This window comes from Canis lupus, chromosome 25 (assembly GCF_003254725.2).
Source record: "Canis lupus dingo isolate Sandy chromosome 25, ASM325472v2, whole genome shotgun sequence".
Classification (NCBI taxonomy): Eukaryota; Metazoa; Chordata; class Mammalia; order Carnivora; family Canidae; genus Canis; species Canis lupus.
The window spans coordinates 13,895,054-13,912,938 of NC_064267.1; the positions used below are offsets into that span (position 1 = coordinate 13,895,054).

At 38.2% G+C, this 17,885-nt stretch overlaps 1 protein-coding gene across 16 annotated transcripts in view; it reads right to left on the bottom strand.

Annotated features, from left to right (window-relative positions):
• ATP8A2 (ATPase phospholipid transporting 8A2) overlaps nucleotides 1-17,885 on the bottom strand; it is a 569,987-nt gene that overhangs the window by 417,783 nt on the left and 134,319 nt on the right. For all 16 annotated transcript variants that reach the window (XM_025462677.3, XM_035717600.2, XM_025462679.3 and 13 more), the window contains 8 exons: nucleotides 13,333-13,432; nucleotides 12,767-12,865; nucleotides 11,719-11,764; nucleotides 11,071-11,111; nucleotides 6,412-6,485; nucleotides 4,283-4,352; nucleotides 3,123-3,250; nucleotides 1,756-1,867 (listed from right to left, as the gene is read on the bottom strand). In XM_025462677.3, coding sequence (XP_025318462.1) covers nucleotides 1,756-1,867; nucleotides 3,123-3,250; nucleotides 4,283-4,352; nucleotides 6,412-6,485; nucleotides 11,071-11,111; nucleotides 11,719-11,764; nucleotides 12,767-12,865; nucleotides 13,333-13,432 — 670 coding nt within the window. The remainder of the gene's footprint in view (nucleotides 1-1,755; nucleotides 1,868-3,122; nucleotides 3,251-4,282; nucleotides 4,353-6,411; nucleotides 6,486-11,070; nucleotides 11,112-11,718; nucleotides 11,765-12,766; nucleotides 12,866-13,332; nucleotides 13,433-17,885) is intronic.

Consider the following 17,885-nt stretch of genomic DNA (forward strand, 5'->3'; position numbering starts at 1 on the left):
ACAATTTGTTCTCCCAGATGCAATGGATCTCCACCCTGGCGCACAGACTCCCTCTGCAGCAACACACCCTCCCATCCCAGGACCGAAAATTCTCCATGTCCTCATCCTCCTTCCGGAGCTTTTCATCCTGCTGAGGGCACTCTTTCCCTGAAGCCCCTTGTGCAGAAGATGCTCCAGTGAAGACTCACATGTCTTGGAATCTGAAGCTGGTAGTACTTCTGACACTTTATGCCTCTGATGCTGTGTTAAAACATTCACTCATGAAGTTCATGCCATTTGGCTACACTGCCTTCTGACTCTTCCCTCAATAAAGCTACCAACCTCTCAGCCACAACCCTCACCCTCTGAAGAGGTGAGCAGTTAGCTTATGGTATCCATCTTGGCCTTGGCTCTGCCATTATCCATCTTCAAAATCTCAGCACTGAGCACAGATGCATTGTCTTCTCAGTCCTTTACTTCCCAGCATGAAATGGCCTCCTAGCATTAGCTCTACCATTAGCTTCTACTCCCATGGCTCACTCCCTGGTCTTTTCACCCCCAGAAACTCCAAGACAAGCACCTTACACACTGATCAACCTGTCGTGAGGCAACTCCAACAGTCTAAATGTCACAGGTCTCTGAAGCTTTCTCATGCCCACCATCTCCCACACTCCCCACCACCCACCACCCTGTCTATATTGCATTTCCCAGCTGGGGTAAACATAGGGTCTATCACCTCATCTAAAATAATGAACATTTAACTCTCTCCTCCTCCATCATCTTACCTCAAACAGTGTACCAACACAGAACCTCCCTCTATAACACTCCATCTAAAATGGGTTTTGAGCATCTAGTCAACTAACAGCCCCAACCCTGGGTTGTTTGGCCCTTCTGTAAACATCTACAGCACTTTGTCATGACACATACTGCAGTAATCATTCTACATGGCAATTCCTTAGTCTGCGTGGCTCCCAGAAGTTGAGAGCTGAGCCTTTCACTACTGTATCCACACAGCCTACTTCAAGACTTGGTTCAACACAGTCAAATACATGCTTTGGAAGTGATTAAAAAAAAAAAAAAAAGAGCAGACAAGCTCAAAAGCTGATTCTCATGAATAGCAACCATTAGCAAAATAAGATCCAAAAGATACCAAAGAAATATAAGAAATGACACATTGGGACACTGATTTATACAGAATTTCAAAAGTTGTCTGGCAAAATATATCATAATACAAATGAGGAAAAAAATAATAATAATACAAATGAGGGCTGCTATAAATTCACAAATCATTTAAAAATCATTAACAGGGAGAAAGAGCAAAATCATTTTAACTTAATTTTTTTGTGTGTATGAACAATAAACATTAGTTCAAAAATAACTGATTTTAAATTGCCGATGATTCAATTAAAAGAACAATGTACTATAAAATCCTAATTTGTGGAGTGAGGAAGAGAAGCAGAGAAATAAAGAAGTTAGAATGAATCCCCACTTAAGTCCAGAGGATAAGCTAGAACTGATTGTCCCCCTAAATCTGGAAAATTAAGACCATTGATATTTCAAGCAAGAGGTAACAAACATCTGATACAATAATGGAAATCCAGGAAAAACTACCCCAGCATCAGAAATAATAGGTACTTCCTTTCTGAATTTAGGTTCACAGACAAAGTTGAACTCCCTAAATGCAGTTTCTGTATTTGCACGCTCTACTCCATAAAAATGGAAAGAAAAAAATAAAGACTGAAATCAGCATTGTTTTTCAGCATAGAAATGTTTTACCTGCATGAGTTTGGTGTCGTGTCCAGTATAAACAACTATGCCAAAGACCCACTGAGTATTTCTAAGCTGTGTACCTCTTAATAAGATCTGGTCAGGCCCAAGGGGAACAGGGCTAAAAATAAGAAACAACATTTATATTTAATGATAGTTTGATAAATGAGCATGAGCTTTCCCCCTTAAACATAAACCCACAATTAACCAATTAATTCGATCATTTCTTTTAGTCAAATTTGAACTGTTTCACTGAGACACAGGAGCAATAAAGGTTACCACTGCCTTCATCTACCAAAAAAAAAAAAAAAAAAAAAAAAAAGACCCAAAAAAATATTTTATCCTATCAATTCATCACTACAAGAAAAAAATATATGTATATATTATTATCATATATTGTTTTCTTAGAAAATGTTAGAGGGATTTGTATTCTTTTATAACCCAGTTATAGAACTCCACACCCAAAAAAGAAATTGCTAAAATAACCAGAAGCTTATTCATTTAGAAAACTCAGTTTAGTTTTTAGACTATAAAGCTAGAATATCAAATTTGTCAAGGATGACTTAATGGTTAAATAAAGGGCTGAGTGATAATTTAGAAATTCAAAATGGCTCTGCATGCTAAATGAAAACCAAGAAACCAGTCACAACTGCCATAGTTATTTTGGGTTGATTCCCACAGTCAGGTCCTTCCCTTTGGGTCTGTTCAAAATATAAAGGTGGGAAGAATCGGTAAGGAGCATACAGATTAAAGACAGGCAGAAGGAAGAAACTGCACCCCAACATAATGACAAAAATGACTCTCCAACAATCAAACAAATGCCAAGAGGACGAAGACAACAGAATAGAGACCACAGGGCAGTGAATATTCCAAAGGAAGAGTAATTGCTGTTCCTTCCACTCAATAAAAACAAATGCTCTTAGAAGAATGCTAGCCAAAGGAAAAAAAAAAAGATATTTCTCTAATAAACAGATTAGCTCTTATAGACCTGACATGCTTCTCTTCTGCTTTTCTAGAAAGTTTTACGCAGCCCAAACCACCTCTCCTTCCTGGTAGGTAAATACACACAGAAAAACAGTCAGTGCCGATAATCTCATTACAGACCCAGGCTGTTTTTATTGACAAAAATCAGTTTTTTCCTTAAATTTAAGGGAAAGAAGGTTTATATTGATGGAAATTGTGCTTCAGGAAAAGCTCAGTCTCTCATATCTAAGCTAAACCAAGAAATTTCACGGTTTTAAAATATTATGAAATCAAAAAAACAAACTGATATTTTACCTAGGTTCCAGTAATTCCTGGTCCCATTTAAGAACTAACTAACTAACTAACTAAATAAATAAATAAATAAATAAAACGAAGAAAAACTAAAGTGTTACCTTTTCCCATCAACATGCAGGTTTCCAGTGAAGTCATAGAGGTGGCGGTTGGGTCCCTCACATTCTATAGTTCCAGATAACTTCATCAATACTTCCCTTGTTTGCATGTCAGCAGTGTGACTTAAACCCTAAGACATTAAACCAAAAGAGGAAACTGAATACAATCTTCCAGGGTCAAAGACAACATTCAGCATCCCCATTGCTAATCCAAAGGAAATAATGTATCATCTAAAACAGGAGTAACTGGGAAAGGTAACAAATCAAGCTCCCAGAGCCTCAATATAGACTTCCAGGCAGCCTTTGCCACAGCACCTAATGCAAAAGTTTACAAAGAATTTAATGAAGTGCAAAGATTCTCCCACTATGTTGGGAACATCCATGTTCAAGGAACCACGTACTCAAGCACCTTGCACAGAGCACTCTATTAGCTCTACTTTAATACAAACGCAAAAACATTCATAAAAACAGAATAAAGCATTCTTTTAATATAGTATTTTATTCGTACCAGTATTATTTCTAATACTTAGCAATTCTTTAAACAAACAAACAAAATCTACCTAAATCAAGTATCTAAGGTAGAAAAGAAAGACAGGTGGACAGAACTATCAAATTCAACTTTATGTAACAGAAAATTTAAATGCCAAATGCTTAAAATTCATATTATAGTAAAGAACATTTTTCATTCTAGAATTAAAATATATAGTAAGAACAGCTTTAAGGCTGTACTTCTATATAGAAATTTTGTGTCTAATATATTACTCTCTAGAATTAAAGTCTCAGTTACAACAACAATGTAAAGTAAGGTGTCCAGAGCTTGTCTAGAGCATCTCTCCATATAGCTGATGCCTTTTTCACCACATGGCTCAACCTAGATGATGGGATCTCTTCCCCCCTGCACTAACAGACACAGATCTAAGACATAAATTAAGGCAAGATACCCTTTGTAATCCATACATGAGTGAAGCTCACTTTTTCTAACTCTGCTGTCCCTCTCAAGGGGTTCCCTTCATACTAAAGGCACATGTTTCCCATGGGTTCTATTACAGTGAAGGCATAACTCTAACAGACCATTTTTCTCTAGAAAAAGACTAACTAGTACAGCAGACCAAATTCACAGTTTGGACCTCCATAACAACGCAAGTCATAAAAGATTACTTTACCTGACGTATTTTAAGGTTCGTCTCTCCATCTAGATTAGCTGTTTCAACATAACACATTGCCTGAGGTTCACTATGGAGAGAGAAATTTAAAAAGTCAAAGTTTAGTCATGTCTCCTCCACAAATTCATAGCTCACAAAGTCTCTACCATGGAAATTGTGTCTGCTGACTGGCCTTCAACAACCTTTGTAGTAAGTGACCAGAAAGACACTCGTCTCTGAGGCTCAACACCAACACAAAGTTATTTGCCCCATGATCCACCTTTATGGCCCCCATATAATGGCTACTTGAACTTAGGTAGCAGAAATAACTGAAAAAGAATGAGAAGAGGACTGGTGGGTTAAGGGAAACACAGTATGTGCCAACTCAGACCCCACTACTGTGTTTGAGTGACCCTTAGAGTCTGAGACTTGGCCTGCTCCTGACCAAAATAGCTACCCTAGACACAGCTGGTACAAACACATCCTTTGAAAAACATTACAGCCAGAGTTCAGGAATGAAGACACAGGCTTGACAGGCTTTGTCTTCCTGGCACCTTCTACTATGTCAACAGGTAACTTTTTAATCAAAACACCTAATTTTAAGGACAGAACACTTGAAGAATAACAATAAACATGGCAGGGGTGCCTGGGTGGCTCAGTTGGTTAAGTGTCTGCCTTAGGCTCAGGTCATGATCTCAGGGTCCTGGAATAGAGCCTTGTTGTCAGGCTCTCTGCTCATCGAGGAGTCTGCTTCTCTCTCTCCCTCTGCCACTTCCTCTGCTCATGCTTTCTTTCTCTCTCAAATAAATAAACAAAATCTTTTTTTTAAAGAAAAGCAATAATAATGGCAGATACTGTGTATTGCTACCTCCAATCATCGAGGTTAGATGCAGAGTTAGTGGTTAAGAGAATGGAGTCTGCAACCCACTGGCTAAGTTAAAAATCCCCTACTGCTACCTTTATAGGCTGTATGGACTTGGAAGTTGTTTAATCTCTATTTTCTTGTGCATAAAGTAGGGATGGCAAGGGTTTGGAGGAAGATTAGATGGGATGATGTACTCAGCAGAGTGCTTAGCACAATGTACAGACTCAAACACTAATAAGCATCCTGAAAACACCCTATCCACTCAAACAAACTCATATTAGAACTAGGTTTTCTGAGGGTTACAGTGAAAGCTCATACACCAAACTGTCAAGTGATCCACATTTCACTATTTCTGTTGTTACCAATCAATAGGGATAAATATGAGTCCTGCTGTATGTATATGGTGCTTTTCCTTCTTTATAGGCCTGGGATCCTATTTTTAAACCTTTTATCTCGAGCAGAAAATTCATGCTAAGGCATAAAAAAAATGTAAAATCAAATCCAATGAAAGAAACACTGTCTGCATTCAAAGAAAATGCCAACAGTATGAGTATCTAGGATTCCCAGCAGCATATAAACACAGAAGTTTTAGTCTTAGCATAAAATTTAATTTTGAACTCATAAAAAGAAGTTTATTCATGTCCTAATTGTAGCATACCCTCTTTGATATATACTTTTATATATCAAGCCAAGGAAAAGTCAAGGACTGCATGGTCCATTATTCATGTCACTTAGTGATTGGTGATACCTTTCCAGCACAAAATTACCTGGAGAACATAGCAATAGCCCTTGGGCATAAAGGGGGACACAGAGTGGACGAATGAAGGGAGAACACCAACTGCAGGTCATGTCTAGCCTACAAACATGGCCCGGATCTCTGAGCAGTTAGTAAAGGAGTCCCTGGCTCCATGGGAAGTCTCCTAGCTGGACTCACCAGGAGACTGGTTCTCAAGCCTCAGAAAAGCTGCATGCAATCTCGTGTTACTGATGGACTCACGCCACTGCTCTGGAGCATCACATGAATGAAGAATAGCCTAGAAGCCCTATGAGACTAAAATAAATCAATAAATCTAAGTGTTCTACCAAAGCACAAGGGGATGAATGGGAGAAAGAAAGGTGGGAACAAAAAGGCAAATGACAAGTAACAGAAGAACCCTCCAGAGAGAGAAAACTGTTGCCTGGGGGTTGGAAAGAAAAGAGGTGCTTGTGATTCCTGTAGTCACCATCTAATGCTTAATTGTTCTTCACATTTATTTCAAACACTGTGGCCGCTCGCACACCTGACCTGGAGGAGAGCAGGGCCATGTCTGCTGGGAGGTACTGTCCATTGATGACCTTCACAATGTCTCCCACGGCCACCTAGAAAACCAGGGACAAGGACAGAGGAGCATGAAAAACAAGAATGCACAGTGATTAAGGGGGCTAAATATTTGAAGAAAAAATTTCTATATAATTATGTCATGAAGCTTAAGACAGAAGCCCAAAATATTTTCCTTGACAAGAACAGAAGGAAAATATTTCAGTACAAATGGTAACACTGCCTTTCCACTATGACACTGAATGAAAAAGAAAAAAAAAAAAACAAAAACAGAAAAGGAGAGCAAGAAAAGAGGAGAATCAGAACAACTATTAAGGTTTCATTTTGTTACGGTTATTCCATCCACTTGCAAATTCCACTCTGGAACTCTGGAACAATCCTACAGCTGTCCACAGTAGGGGAGAGTGGTTAAGTGCACAGCTCCAGAGCCAGCTTGAATACTGGTACTCAAGTACCCCGGCTGGACTCTTTGCTAGTCCTGTGTAACCCAGAGCAAGTTATGTAAACTCTGTGTGCATCAGTTTTCTCATCTATATATAAAAAAAGGTTGACATCACATATTTCATGCAGTGATTGCAAGGATCAACTGAGTTAACACATATATTTTCTCCATTTTACAAATGGGGAGACTGAGACTCAAAGAGAAAGAATTTGATCAAGGTCACACAGCCAATGAGTGTTAGGCCCAAGATTCAAAACCAAGCAACTAGCCAGTGGTCGATTATACGGCAATACTAAATTCATCCAACAACAGTGCATTTAAGAGGTCCCCTGGAAATATGCCTCTTAAAACAGAGAAGATTTGTACAGCATCAAGAACTTGCCTAAAAAAAGAGTCACAGCCAAAATCAGAGACCACCTAGGGAAACAGCATAGGTGCTTAAAAAAAAAAAAAAAAAAAAGCCTTAACCTGCTGAACATGAACACTGTGCCCAAGGGTTTGTAAATGCTTTAAATGACATCACAAAAGCACCCAGTTAGGTAGAATATGAGCTTTCAAGTCAGGCAGGCTTAGGTTCAAATCCAAGCTTCATGGACACACTAGCCTTGGGATCTTGGCAAGCCCTTCACCTCCCTGAGCTCCAGCATCCTCACTTATAAAATGGAGAAATATCAATACTTACCTGTAGGCCTGGTGCAGTGATAAAGGAAGCATATGCAAGCACCGGGAATGAAACAGGCATGTGCTAACTGCTAGTCTCTACCAGCAGGAGTGTAACCAAATGGACACTAGGAGTGTGAAAGAGAGGCCATGATTCTCAGCACAAGAATAAAGGCTGTTCTCACCACACATGAGTAAGTTCAAAACTCAAAATGGGCATCTAGGCCTTGCTTCTTATTCTAACACAAGTTACTATTCTCTCAGAAATCAAGAATTTCAAACAGAATACTTACGAAATACTTATGAAAGTAATATCTATGAAAGACTACTGGATCTTGTAAGGTAGGAGAATGGGCCTGGCAGGTGCCTATATTTAACTTTTTATTAGGAAAAAGGAAGGTTTACTAAAAATATCTCCTGCTAGTGCTCTGAATCGTTTATCAAAGCATGTATGTAGGGAAGTCAGGAATTAGGCTCGATATTAGAAGGGGGGGGTGTTAAATTCCAGATCCACTGTACATTTGAACTTAGTATCAACTTAAAGGCAAAAAGAAGGTACATAAGTATATTCCATATTCTACAATAAAGAGAATATCAGGGAATAGAAGCTACAGAGCTATCTTAACAACCACCAGTACAAAAGCAAGGAATGCTTAGGAAAATTGAAAATGTTTTTAAATGTAGAAATATTTTATGTGAATAGTTTAATTACATAGAAAAAATCAGAAGAAGCAGTTAATTAAAAACTAGAAAGGAAAATTGGTCATGTTTTCCAAAGAAAAAGGGCAGTGGATTTTTTGCTAATTCAGTGGGAGGACAACGGAAATTATGGCTTTCTCCCATCTTAGTTACTTGAATAAAGAAATATTCACATCCCAGTAACAAAGTACTAAGAAGTTTCATGTGCATAAAAAACTACTTAGCTGGAAACATTTTTGAAAATGATTTTCTATTTGGCATTCTTGGGCATGGTTGTCCCTTGAGTGTGTGAACTTTCTTGAGTGAGAATTCTTAAAGGTGAGAAGGAGCCCCTTGTAGATCCCTGAATCCACTCTAGCCTCAGAGGATTTCTCAAGCTTCTTCATTTTGAAAAATAAGCTCAAAGGTCTTCTCAAAGTCAAGCAAAGCTATCGAGCTGCACCAAAGAACTGCCTCCCAGCATTCACTAACTATCCGGCTATAGCCCAGGGGATTGCCAACTCAAGCTTTAGCATTTCAGATTAGAGCTGTATCACTTTAGGAAGCTTAAAGATAGCCAGGTCCACCTTGCCTGACATCTCTGGTGTTTGATATCTCTCATCGCCTGTCTTCTCCCATATTCTCATCCTTGTTTCAAGCCACACTGCAGATGTGCCTGGCTTTCCTTCCCAAACACTTCAGACTTTCACCCACTTCCCTCTGTTTTGAATAGCATTTCCCTTAAGATAGTTACCCCTCATTCATCCTTCAAAAGAACACCAGAACATCACACAAGGGAAGCCTTTGCTCATCTGAACTGATGGATCTAGGCTGGTCATCTTTCCCATATGTTCCAGAAGCACCTGAAGCATGCCCCTACACAGAGCTCAGCACCTGCACTGCATTCTCTCCAGCCGCCTGCCACTCCCACTGCATCAGTGGTTTAGGGGTGTAATCCCTGGACCAGCAACATCGGCTTCACCTGGGAACTTGTTACAAATGCAAATTTTAGGGCCCAATGGAACTCCCAAAATCAGCCCACACAGCATTCATTGTTAGACCGGCTAGTCAAGCAGATGGGATGCCCAGCGAAGGCTGAGAACCACGGTAGGCAGCTTCTGAAGGGCAGGGGCCATGCTTTATTTAGTTATGCTTTACTGCATCTCCAGTACTTAACACCATCTCTAGGACATACTAACAGTTCTATTTAAATGAACAAAAGCATTTTAGTTGAAATAAAAATATACATGACAAAGCATATAACAGGTATTGAGTTTGGGATTTTTTTAACTTCAAATGTGTGTGGGAAGTGGTAATGAGCCTTAGGAGTCTGTGAGGCCATCGACTCCTCAACCCAGAATTCAGAGATTATCACTCCATTTTCTACTCTTTCAAAGAGTGCAAACATCCCAAATCTAAATCATTCTTTACTCTTACTCATTCTGAGGCATGAGGGTGGCAGGAAGAACTTAGAGAAACAGAAGCCATTCCTAAATGCAGTGGGAATCCTTGAACCCTCATAGCACTGGGAGCATTTCTAACTTCTGTGAGGTCAAGAATTTCCAACCACCTGACCAGGAACCGGAGACTTCCAAATAAGAGGAAGGTCAATAAGTATTTGCCTTATAGGACTTCAAGACTGCTATCAAGGTTAAGGTGTTATCATGAAACACTATAAAGAGACTTCATAATTCTCTTAAACAAAACAAAAACTAAACCAAGGGCTGTAGTTAATGTATCACAGGCATTTTGCAGAGTAAAAGATCATAGAAGCATTTTTAATTGCTGCTTATTAAATGGTTAGCAAGAGAAACTATTGTTAAGTGAGGCTTCAAAAAGTAATTTGTTTTCAAAATTACGTTAATCAGCTTCAAATACTGAAGTCATTAGAGTCACTCTCCAAAAAAACCTTGTGACCATTAAGAAAGTCCAGGTAAAACAGAGGCTCACTTAAAAAGCTAACTTTATCAGATACAAGACACCCAGATGTCACAAGCATATTTCTTCCACCTTTTCTACTCATCACTATAAACAACCAAAAAAAACCTCAAAATAAAACAAAAAAACCCTCATCCATCCCCAAGCCCTCCAAAACCTCATGTTTCCAGGGACGTGGAGGCAAACCCTTCTCACTACTGTAAAGAGCAGTGACAGCTGGTCATGACAACCAATTTCAGGTTCCACACAGGATGGTTTCCAAGCCTATTTCACCCCTGCTTACATTTCACAGTAATCCTAAACCCAAAACTCTTCCCACCAAAAACATTAGAAGTGAGGTTCTGGGCAGCCTGGGTGGCTCAGTGGTATCAGCGCCGCCTTCAGCCCAGGGCCTGATCCTGGAGACCCAGGATCAAGTCCCTCATCGGGCTTCCTGCATGGAGCCTGGTTCTCCCTCTGCCTGTGTCTCTGCCCCTCTTTCTCTCTGTGTGTGTCTCTCATGAATAAATGAATAAAATCTTTAAATTAAAAAAAAAAGTGAGGTTCTCCAAAGTTAGAAAATCTTTTAAAAACTTGATTTAGATTAGTCTAAGAGAAGACCAGGGAAAAGATTTCTTGGACTGGAATTGGAAACTAGAGAATGCTTTGATATTTCAGAAATATCCATCAAGGAGCAACAAATTTCACAACTGAAAACGGAAACAGTAAGCACTTTCCAGAAGAAGCAGGGAAACTAAGTCAACATGTAGTGGTTCTACCTAAATCTCGTGGGAAACTCCACAATGTAAAATTTACATTAGGGATGACCAATGTCTTAACTCGAGCTTTATCTATTGCAGTCAATACTAGCAATTAATTACAAGTCCCCAAACCTGTACTTTCTGCAGATCTTTAAAATTAATTTTTACCTCTTTCCACATAATGGTATGCCACATACCATTTCTTAACACTGAAAAAGAAAAAACAATGTACCAGTTAATATTGGTAACAATCAAAATAAATCAGCTTTCCAAAATCTAAAAGGCTCCTTTCAAAATTCCACTTATTAATTCCAACATACCATATCTTGAGACATAAAGGCACATCACAGCAGTCCCCAAAATGGAGCCCCAAGCCATGTACCATATATACATTAATGCATACACATAAATATAGGTATATGCATATAAGTTAAATCTAGCTATATTTATCCCAGAAGAAAAATATCACCCTATTGTTACAAGATTAAATACGTACACACAACACAGACCTAAAAATCAATACAATAAAAAATAGAGGTAAGGAGCAATTATAGACCAAGGATGTGAATGCATGGACTTTTTATAGACCTAAAATAGGCCTGAAAATTCCACCTTTTCCAAACTTCTAAAAGACACAAATTCTATTCAAAGCTTCACAGCCAGGACTCACATTTTGTTGGACTGGTTTGTAATTTTTGCTATTTCTTGAAAATATTTTATAGATCATTTCCCTCAACTTACCTCAATATCATTAGCTACTTATTTAAAATGCCTTAAGTTTTCTAGCAGAAAAAGTGATTCAGCCTGGTGTCTTACCTATCGTTTTCTTTTTGTTCACTGCATTGTCTGCCTTATGCCGCTTCTGTTATGAAAAAAAAAAGAAAGAAAGTTCTTAGATTCAAAAGTTCCAAATGAATAATTGAAATAGCAACAACAGATCAGGAAAGAAACAGGACTCAAGGAAACGGACTAGCAGCAATGGTAAGGCTGCAAGACTCAGCTTAGAGGTCTGTGACCCAACAGCCTCACTAATCCACAAACAAATGTAGCAAACATGGATGCAGTCTATGCTAGTGTCAACCATGACATTTTGGCTCCAACAAGGAACAAGCACTCTGAAGTATGAAACTTTTCACTCCTTATTTGTTTAAGATGAGACTAAAAGAATTATTCAGGATAATAAACCCAGCAACAACTGAATTCATTTTATTGGTAAAGAATTTTGGACGTAAAGTACCTTTGAATTGCATTCCATTTATTCACCTATTCCCAGAAAAATGTAAGTGTGTGAGTGTATGTGTGTGCGTGAGAAAGAGAGACACAGGGGTGGGGGAGGGAGAAAGAGAGAGAAAGAGGGAGAGAGAAAGGGTGGAAGGAGGGAGGGGTAGGGAGGAAGAGAAAGACCCTGCAGACAAGACCACAGATAGGAAAAAGGGAAGAAAGCACGAATATGGTTGTAGCCAATGAGCCTGGAAATACACCAAGATAAGTCTGAGGGGAGACAGGACTCATAAAATGACCTCAGGCACAGCCAGCCCAATGCTGTGATACTAGGCAGCAATACCATCCTTTTGCTACCCAAATTAGCAAGCTGTAAAGAAGGATATAAGGAACATCAGTAATAAAAACCAAAGAGGGTTCACAGAGCTAACATTTGAAAACACAGTCTGAACTACTGAAATACTATCTAAGTATTTAAGACACTGTGTGTACATGTCCCTTCCCCTAAAATGCCATCAAGAGCCTTGAGAAGTCAGTTAAGCTATTGACCAATTTCTTAACTTCAATGAAAAAACCAAAGCAACAAATAAGTTACAAGTTATGTTCAATACAATGTTTTTATTATATGAAAGCAAAAACTTACAAAATCTTCTACAATCTCTTTGATGCCTGCAATTGTTAAAATAATGATCAATGGCACCAGGGTGGTATATCTTCCTGTTGGAGATACATCTGGAATTTGCTGTAAGACAAGAGACCAAAAGAGGGAAGTTGACAAATTAAAATTTTTCAATCAAAATCCTCCCTACAAAAAAATATATGACACCACTCACTTTTTGGAAATTCTGTTACATTTCTGTTATACCAAAGTAATTATCTTCTTTTTAAAAACTAGCTACACATTTTACATATCTTAAAAATTTTATCTAACATTGTATATCTGTTTAGAACTGAAAAGGGGTTAAAATTATGACCGTATGGTAATTTTTCAATGCCTCTTTTAGTAACTGCAATTATCCTTATGGCAAGATCTAAAGAAGTCAGCCTTTATGCAGAGATACTGTCTGTGCACGAAAACGATGTTTGGATAAGGGGACAAATTACATTTAAGTATTATGACGCTTTTTCAGTTAAGCGACCTTTTAGCAAAATCTCATTTTGCATGTAATTAACCTTATGAATTTTAAATAACTTCTTTAAAAACATTACCTGTAATAAGGCAATGAAGAGGAAGAAGGCATTAGCAGCTCTTCTAATCTGCTCATACAAGAATCGAGGTAGAAACGTCAACACACTGTACTTGGCCGTACTAGAAGTATAAAGGAAAATACTACTATCAGCTACAGATGTAAATTCTTAAAAGAAAATGAAAAGTTTCAAGAGTTTTACAAGTGGTTTTAAGAATAAAATATTTCAGAATCATGACAAGAAAATTGCTATGCTGGCCCTGTCCCTCAAAGATTTAGTAAAAGGACACACCTGACAAGAAAATCTTCTAAGTTTTCAAACTTAGATATATTTACTATTCACACAGTATAAGCAGAGAGATTTACCCGCCTTCCAGGAGCTACAGTACGCATATCAAGAATATTTGTTAGGGTGCCTGGGTGGCTCAGTCGGTTGAGCGTCCGACTCTTGTTTTGGCTCAGATCATGATCTCATGGGTTGTGAGATCAAGCCCCATGTGGGGCTTTGTGATCAGCAGGAGCCTAATTGACATTTTTTTCTCTCTCCTCCCTCTGCCCTTCCCCCTGCACCTGCTCTCTTTATCTCGCTAAAATAAATAAATAAATCTTTTTTAAAAAAGAATATTTGTTAAAGGAAGATATGCTTCAAGAATCCCAAAACAGAAAGAGGTACACATTCCAAATATAGCAAAAGACACGAACACTGAAATAGAGTGAGATAGAAACACCAATTAAGTGATTCACACAAGCAAGTAGAATTATTCTAGGGTTTGTGATGTGTAACAATTCTTAATATAAAGCCACTGATTCCATATAGCAAGTCAACTCCATAAAGGATGCCCTGGGTCCCAGGCATATGTATAACAGGTCAATGTGTCCCTCCAGATACCTACCAGGGGTGTTTTTTTTGTTCAACCACACCCTGAATAAACTCTATTCCTATCACACCCTTTGCTCATGCTTGTTCGGAATTTTTTTCCAGTCTTATTGAGAAATAATTGACATACATCATTGCATAATTTCAGGTGTAGAGCAGGATGATCTGATTTACATAACTGTGAAATGATTACCACAGTAGGTTCAGCTAATATCCATCTTCTCACATGGGTACAAAAAAAAGGGGGGGGAATTTAACTTTCATATATATCATACAGTAGGGGCAGCTACTGCATCATATTGTATATTACATTCCTTGTACGTATTTATCTTACAACTCAAAGCTGTACTTTGTATCACCTTCCCACCCCCCACCCCACCTCCCACTTCTGGGAATCAGAAGTCTTATCTTTTTCTATGAATTTGGGTTTGTTTTGTTTTGTTTCTTTAGATTCCATGTGTGAGACAGGTCTTGCCATTCTGATTTCCTTAGTATGTCTTCAAGGTCTGCCCATGTTGAAAATGATAGGATTCCCTCATCTTCTATGGCTGAGTATTATTCCACTTTATGAATATATTACAACCTCTCCAATCCATCAATGGACACTTAGGCCGTTTCCATGTCTTGGCTATTGTAAACAATGCTGCTATGAACATGGTGGTGGAGATATCTTTTTAAGTTTGTGTTTTCATTTCCTTTGAATATATTCCCAAAAATTGAACCGCTAAATCATAGGGTGGTTCTATGTAATTTTTTGAGGAAACTGCTTACTGTTTCCCATAGTGGCTGTACCAGTTTACAGTCCCACAAACAGTGTTCCCTTTTCTCTACATCAATGCCAGCATTTGTTATCTCTTATCTTTTTGATGATGACTATCTCAACTGGTGTGATGTGATAGATCCTACGGTTTTAATTTGTATTTCTCTAATGACTAATGATTCTGGGCATCTTTTCATTTGCCTCTTGACTTTTCATATATCTTCTTTGGACAAATGTCTATGCAAGTACTTTGCCCATTTTTTAAATAGATTGTTGTTATTGCCATTGAGCTGTATGAGTTCTTTATATATATTACATATTAGCCCTCTATCACATATATGGTTTGCAGATACTTTTTCCCATTCCAAAGGTTTTCTTTTCATTTTATTGATGGTTTCTTTTGCTGGGCAGAAGCTTTCTAGTTGTATGTAGTCCCACTTTTTATTTTGTTGCTCGTGCTTTAGATGTCACATCCAAAAAATCATCACCAAAACCCATTGAAGGAGCTTTGTTCCTATGTTTTTTTCCTAAGAGTCTCATGGCTTTGAGTCCTCTGTTTTAGTCTTTAATCTACTTCAAATTAATTTTTGTAAATGGTGTAAAATAAGGATCCAGTTTCATGCTTTTACACGTGAAAATCCAATTATCCCAGCACCATTTATTGAAGAGACTGTCTTTTCTCCCTTGAGGATTCTTGGCTCCCTCTCCAAGTATCAGGGGACCATATAAGCTTGGGTTCATTTCTGGGCTCTTGATTCTGTTTTGTTGGCCTATTTGTCTGTTTTTTTTATGCCAATACCATACTGTTGTGATGACTATGGCTTTATAGTATTTGAAATCAGGAAGTGTAATACCTCCCACTTTGTTCTTCTTTCTCAGAATTTCTTTAGCTATTTGGGGTCTTTAGTGGTTCCACATAATTTTAGCAGTGTTTTTTCTACCTCTGTAAAAAAATGCTGTTAGAATCTTGATAGAGCTTATGTTGAATTATAGATGTTCACATTTTTGCTTGGGGACATCCTCTCTCACCTACATGGTCTCTCCATAACTAAACTGCCCTTCCCATTTTACTCTCCCATTCAAACATATCTTCCATTAAGTTTGATAAAATCACAAAGACTCTTCTTCCTCTAAGTCCACAGGGTGGTATTTACGACCAGACATTAACTGGTCTCTGCTTTGTTTTATATTTTATTTATCTATCCCCAGAATAGATTCTGGGAACATTAAGAATGCTTACTTCAACTTTGTATGTTCCCACCACACATCAGATAATCAACGAACAATGAAATAATCCAAAGGCATAAACTGAGAATCTGAAGGGGCAAAATAAATCATTGGTCTTTTGGCTGCTCAAAGATTTATCCATAAAAATACCTGCTTGACTCCTAGCTTGCCTTCTGAGGACATGATTCTGAGCCAAGCCTTAACTGAAATAGATGGTAGCAAGATTACCTAGCAGGTTTCAAATACACAACAAATTAGAAGCACCAAAATAGAAGAGCAAAGGGTCTTCTTTTGCTTAAGGTATTAAATATATATATTAAAAAATATATTAAAACCACTGTTAAGACAGTTTAAACTTAAAGATTCTGACACTTGAAAGGATATCACTAACTAGCTAGAAAATGTGCTTGCATGGAGCCCCTACTCACTTAGGAAGCCTTTGGGGTATAAGATGTCAGTAGAAAAAAATTTTTTAAAGATTTTATTTATTTATTCATGAGAGACACACAGAGGGAAAGGCAGAGACACAGGCATAGGGAGAAGCAGGCTTCCTGTAGGGAGCCCAATGCGGGACTCAATCCCAGGACCCCGGGATCATGACCTGACCTGAAGGTAGATGCTCAACCACTGAGCCCTCCAGGAGTCCCAACACTGTAAAATTTTGCCAGACAGAAGAAACTGGCTCAAATCAAGCTTATTAAAGTGTAGGGAAAATATATCAAATTCATGTACATAATAAGCTCATGGTACAAAGTTCTATGCATTCCTTTATGGTGTACTGACCATTGAAATAAAGCAAACAACATTTATCATAAAGAAAACATGAAAATTCACACACTCTAAGACTAGAAAGCATTTTATATGGCAGTTTGACTATAATATTTGAACCCTACATTCCATCTGTACAAAACAGACACGCACACATACAGTTGGCACATGACCCCATCTATGTGTGAACATTTCTGACTTGAGTAAAGTACTAAGTGTGCTTAAGTGTGTTTAATGGGACCCACATGTCTCTGAAATGCCATAAAATTAAAGGTTTGGAGCAGAAAGAGATCCCATTTATGTGAGAAAACCAAAGATGGGGAAGGAAAGCATACTAACTTTTATTCTAGTTGAAATAGAAAAATGAGTCTAAAATATTTTCAAACTGAAATAGAATGAGCATAATCAATAATTTAGAGAAACTGGCATTCATCCAAGAGATGGCTACTGTATAGTAAAATAATAATCTTGATATACAACCTGATGTGTCCTGTTTAAAACACACAAAACTACAATCAGCTAAAGGCAGCACCCATCATTCTACCAGAAGAGTTTAGGATAGTGCTTCTCAAACTTAAAGATGCATACAAGTCACCTGGGGATCTTGTTAAAATTTATTAGAGTTCTTCAGATAAACAGGACCAACAAGAATGTATACACGCAGAGAGAGAGAGAGAGAGAGAGAGAGAGATTGAGAGAGAGAGAGAGAGATTTTAAGGAGTTGGTTTACACGATTATGGAGGCCTGACAAGTATAAAATCTTCAGGGTGGGCTGGCAGACTGGAGACCCATGGGAAGATCTAGTGTTGCCTTTCATATGTCAGCAAAGCTGCCTGATGACAAAATTCCTTCTTGTCTAGGACAGTCAGACTTTGTTCTATTCAGGCTTTTCAACTGACTGGATGAGGTCCGCCCACATCAGAGGGTCACCTGCTGCATTCAA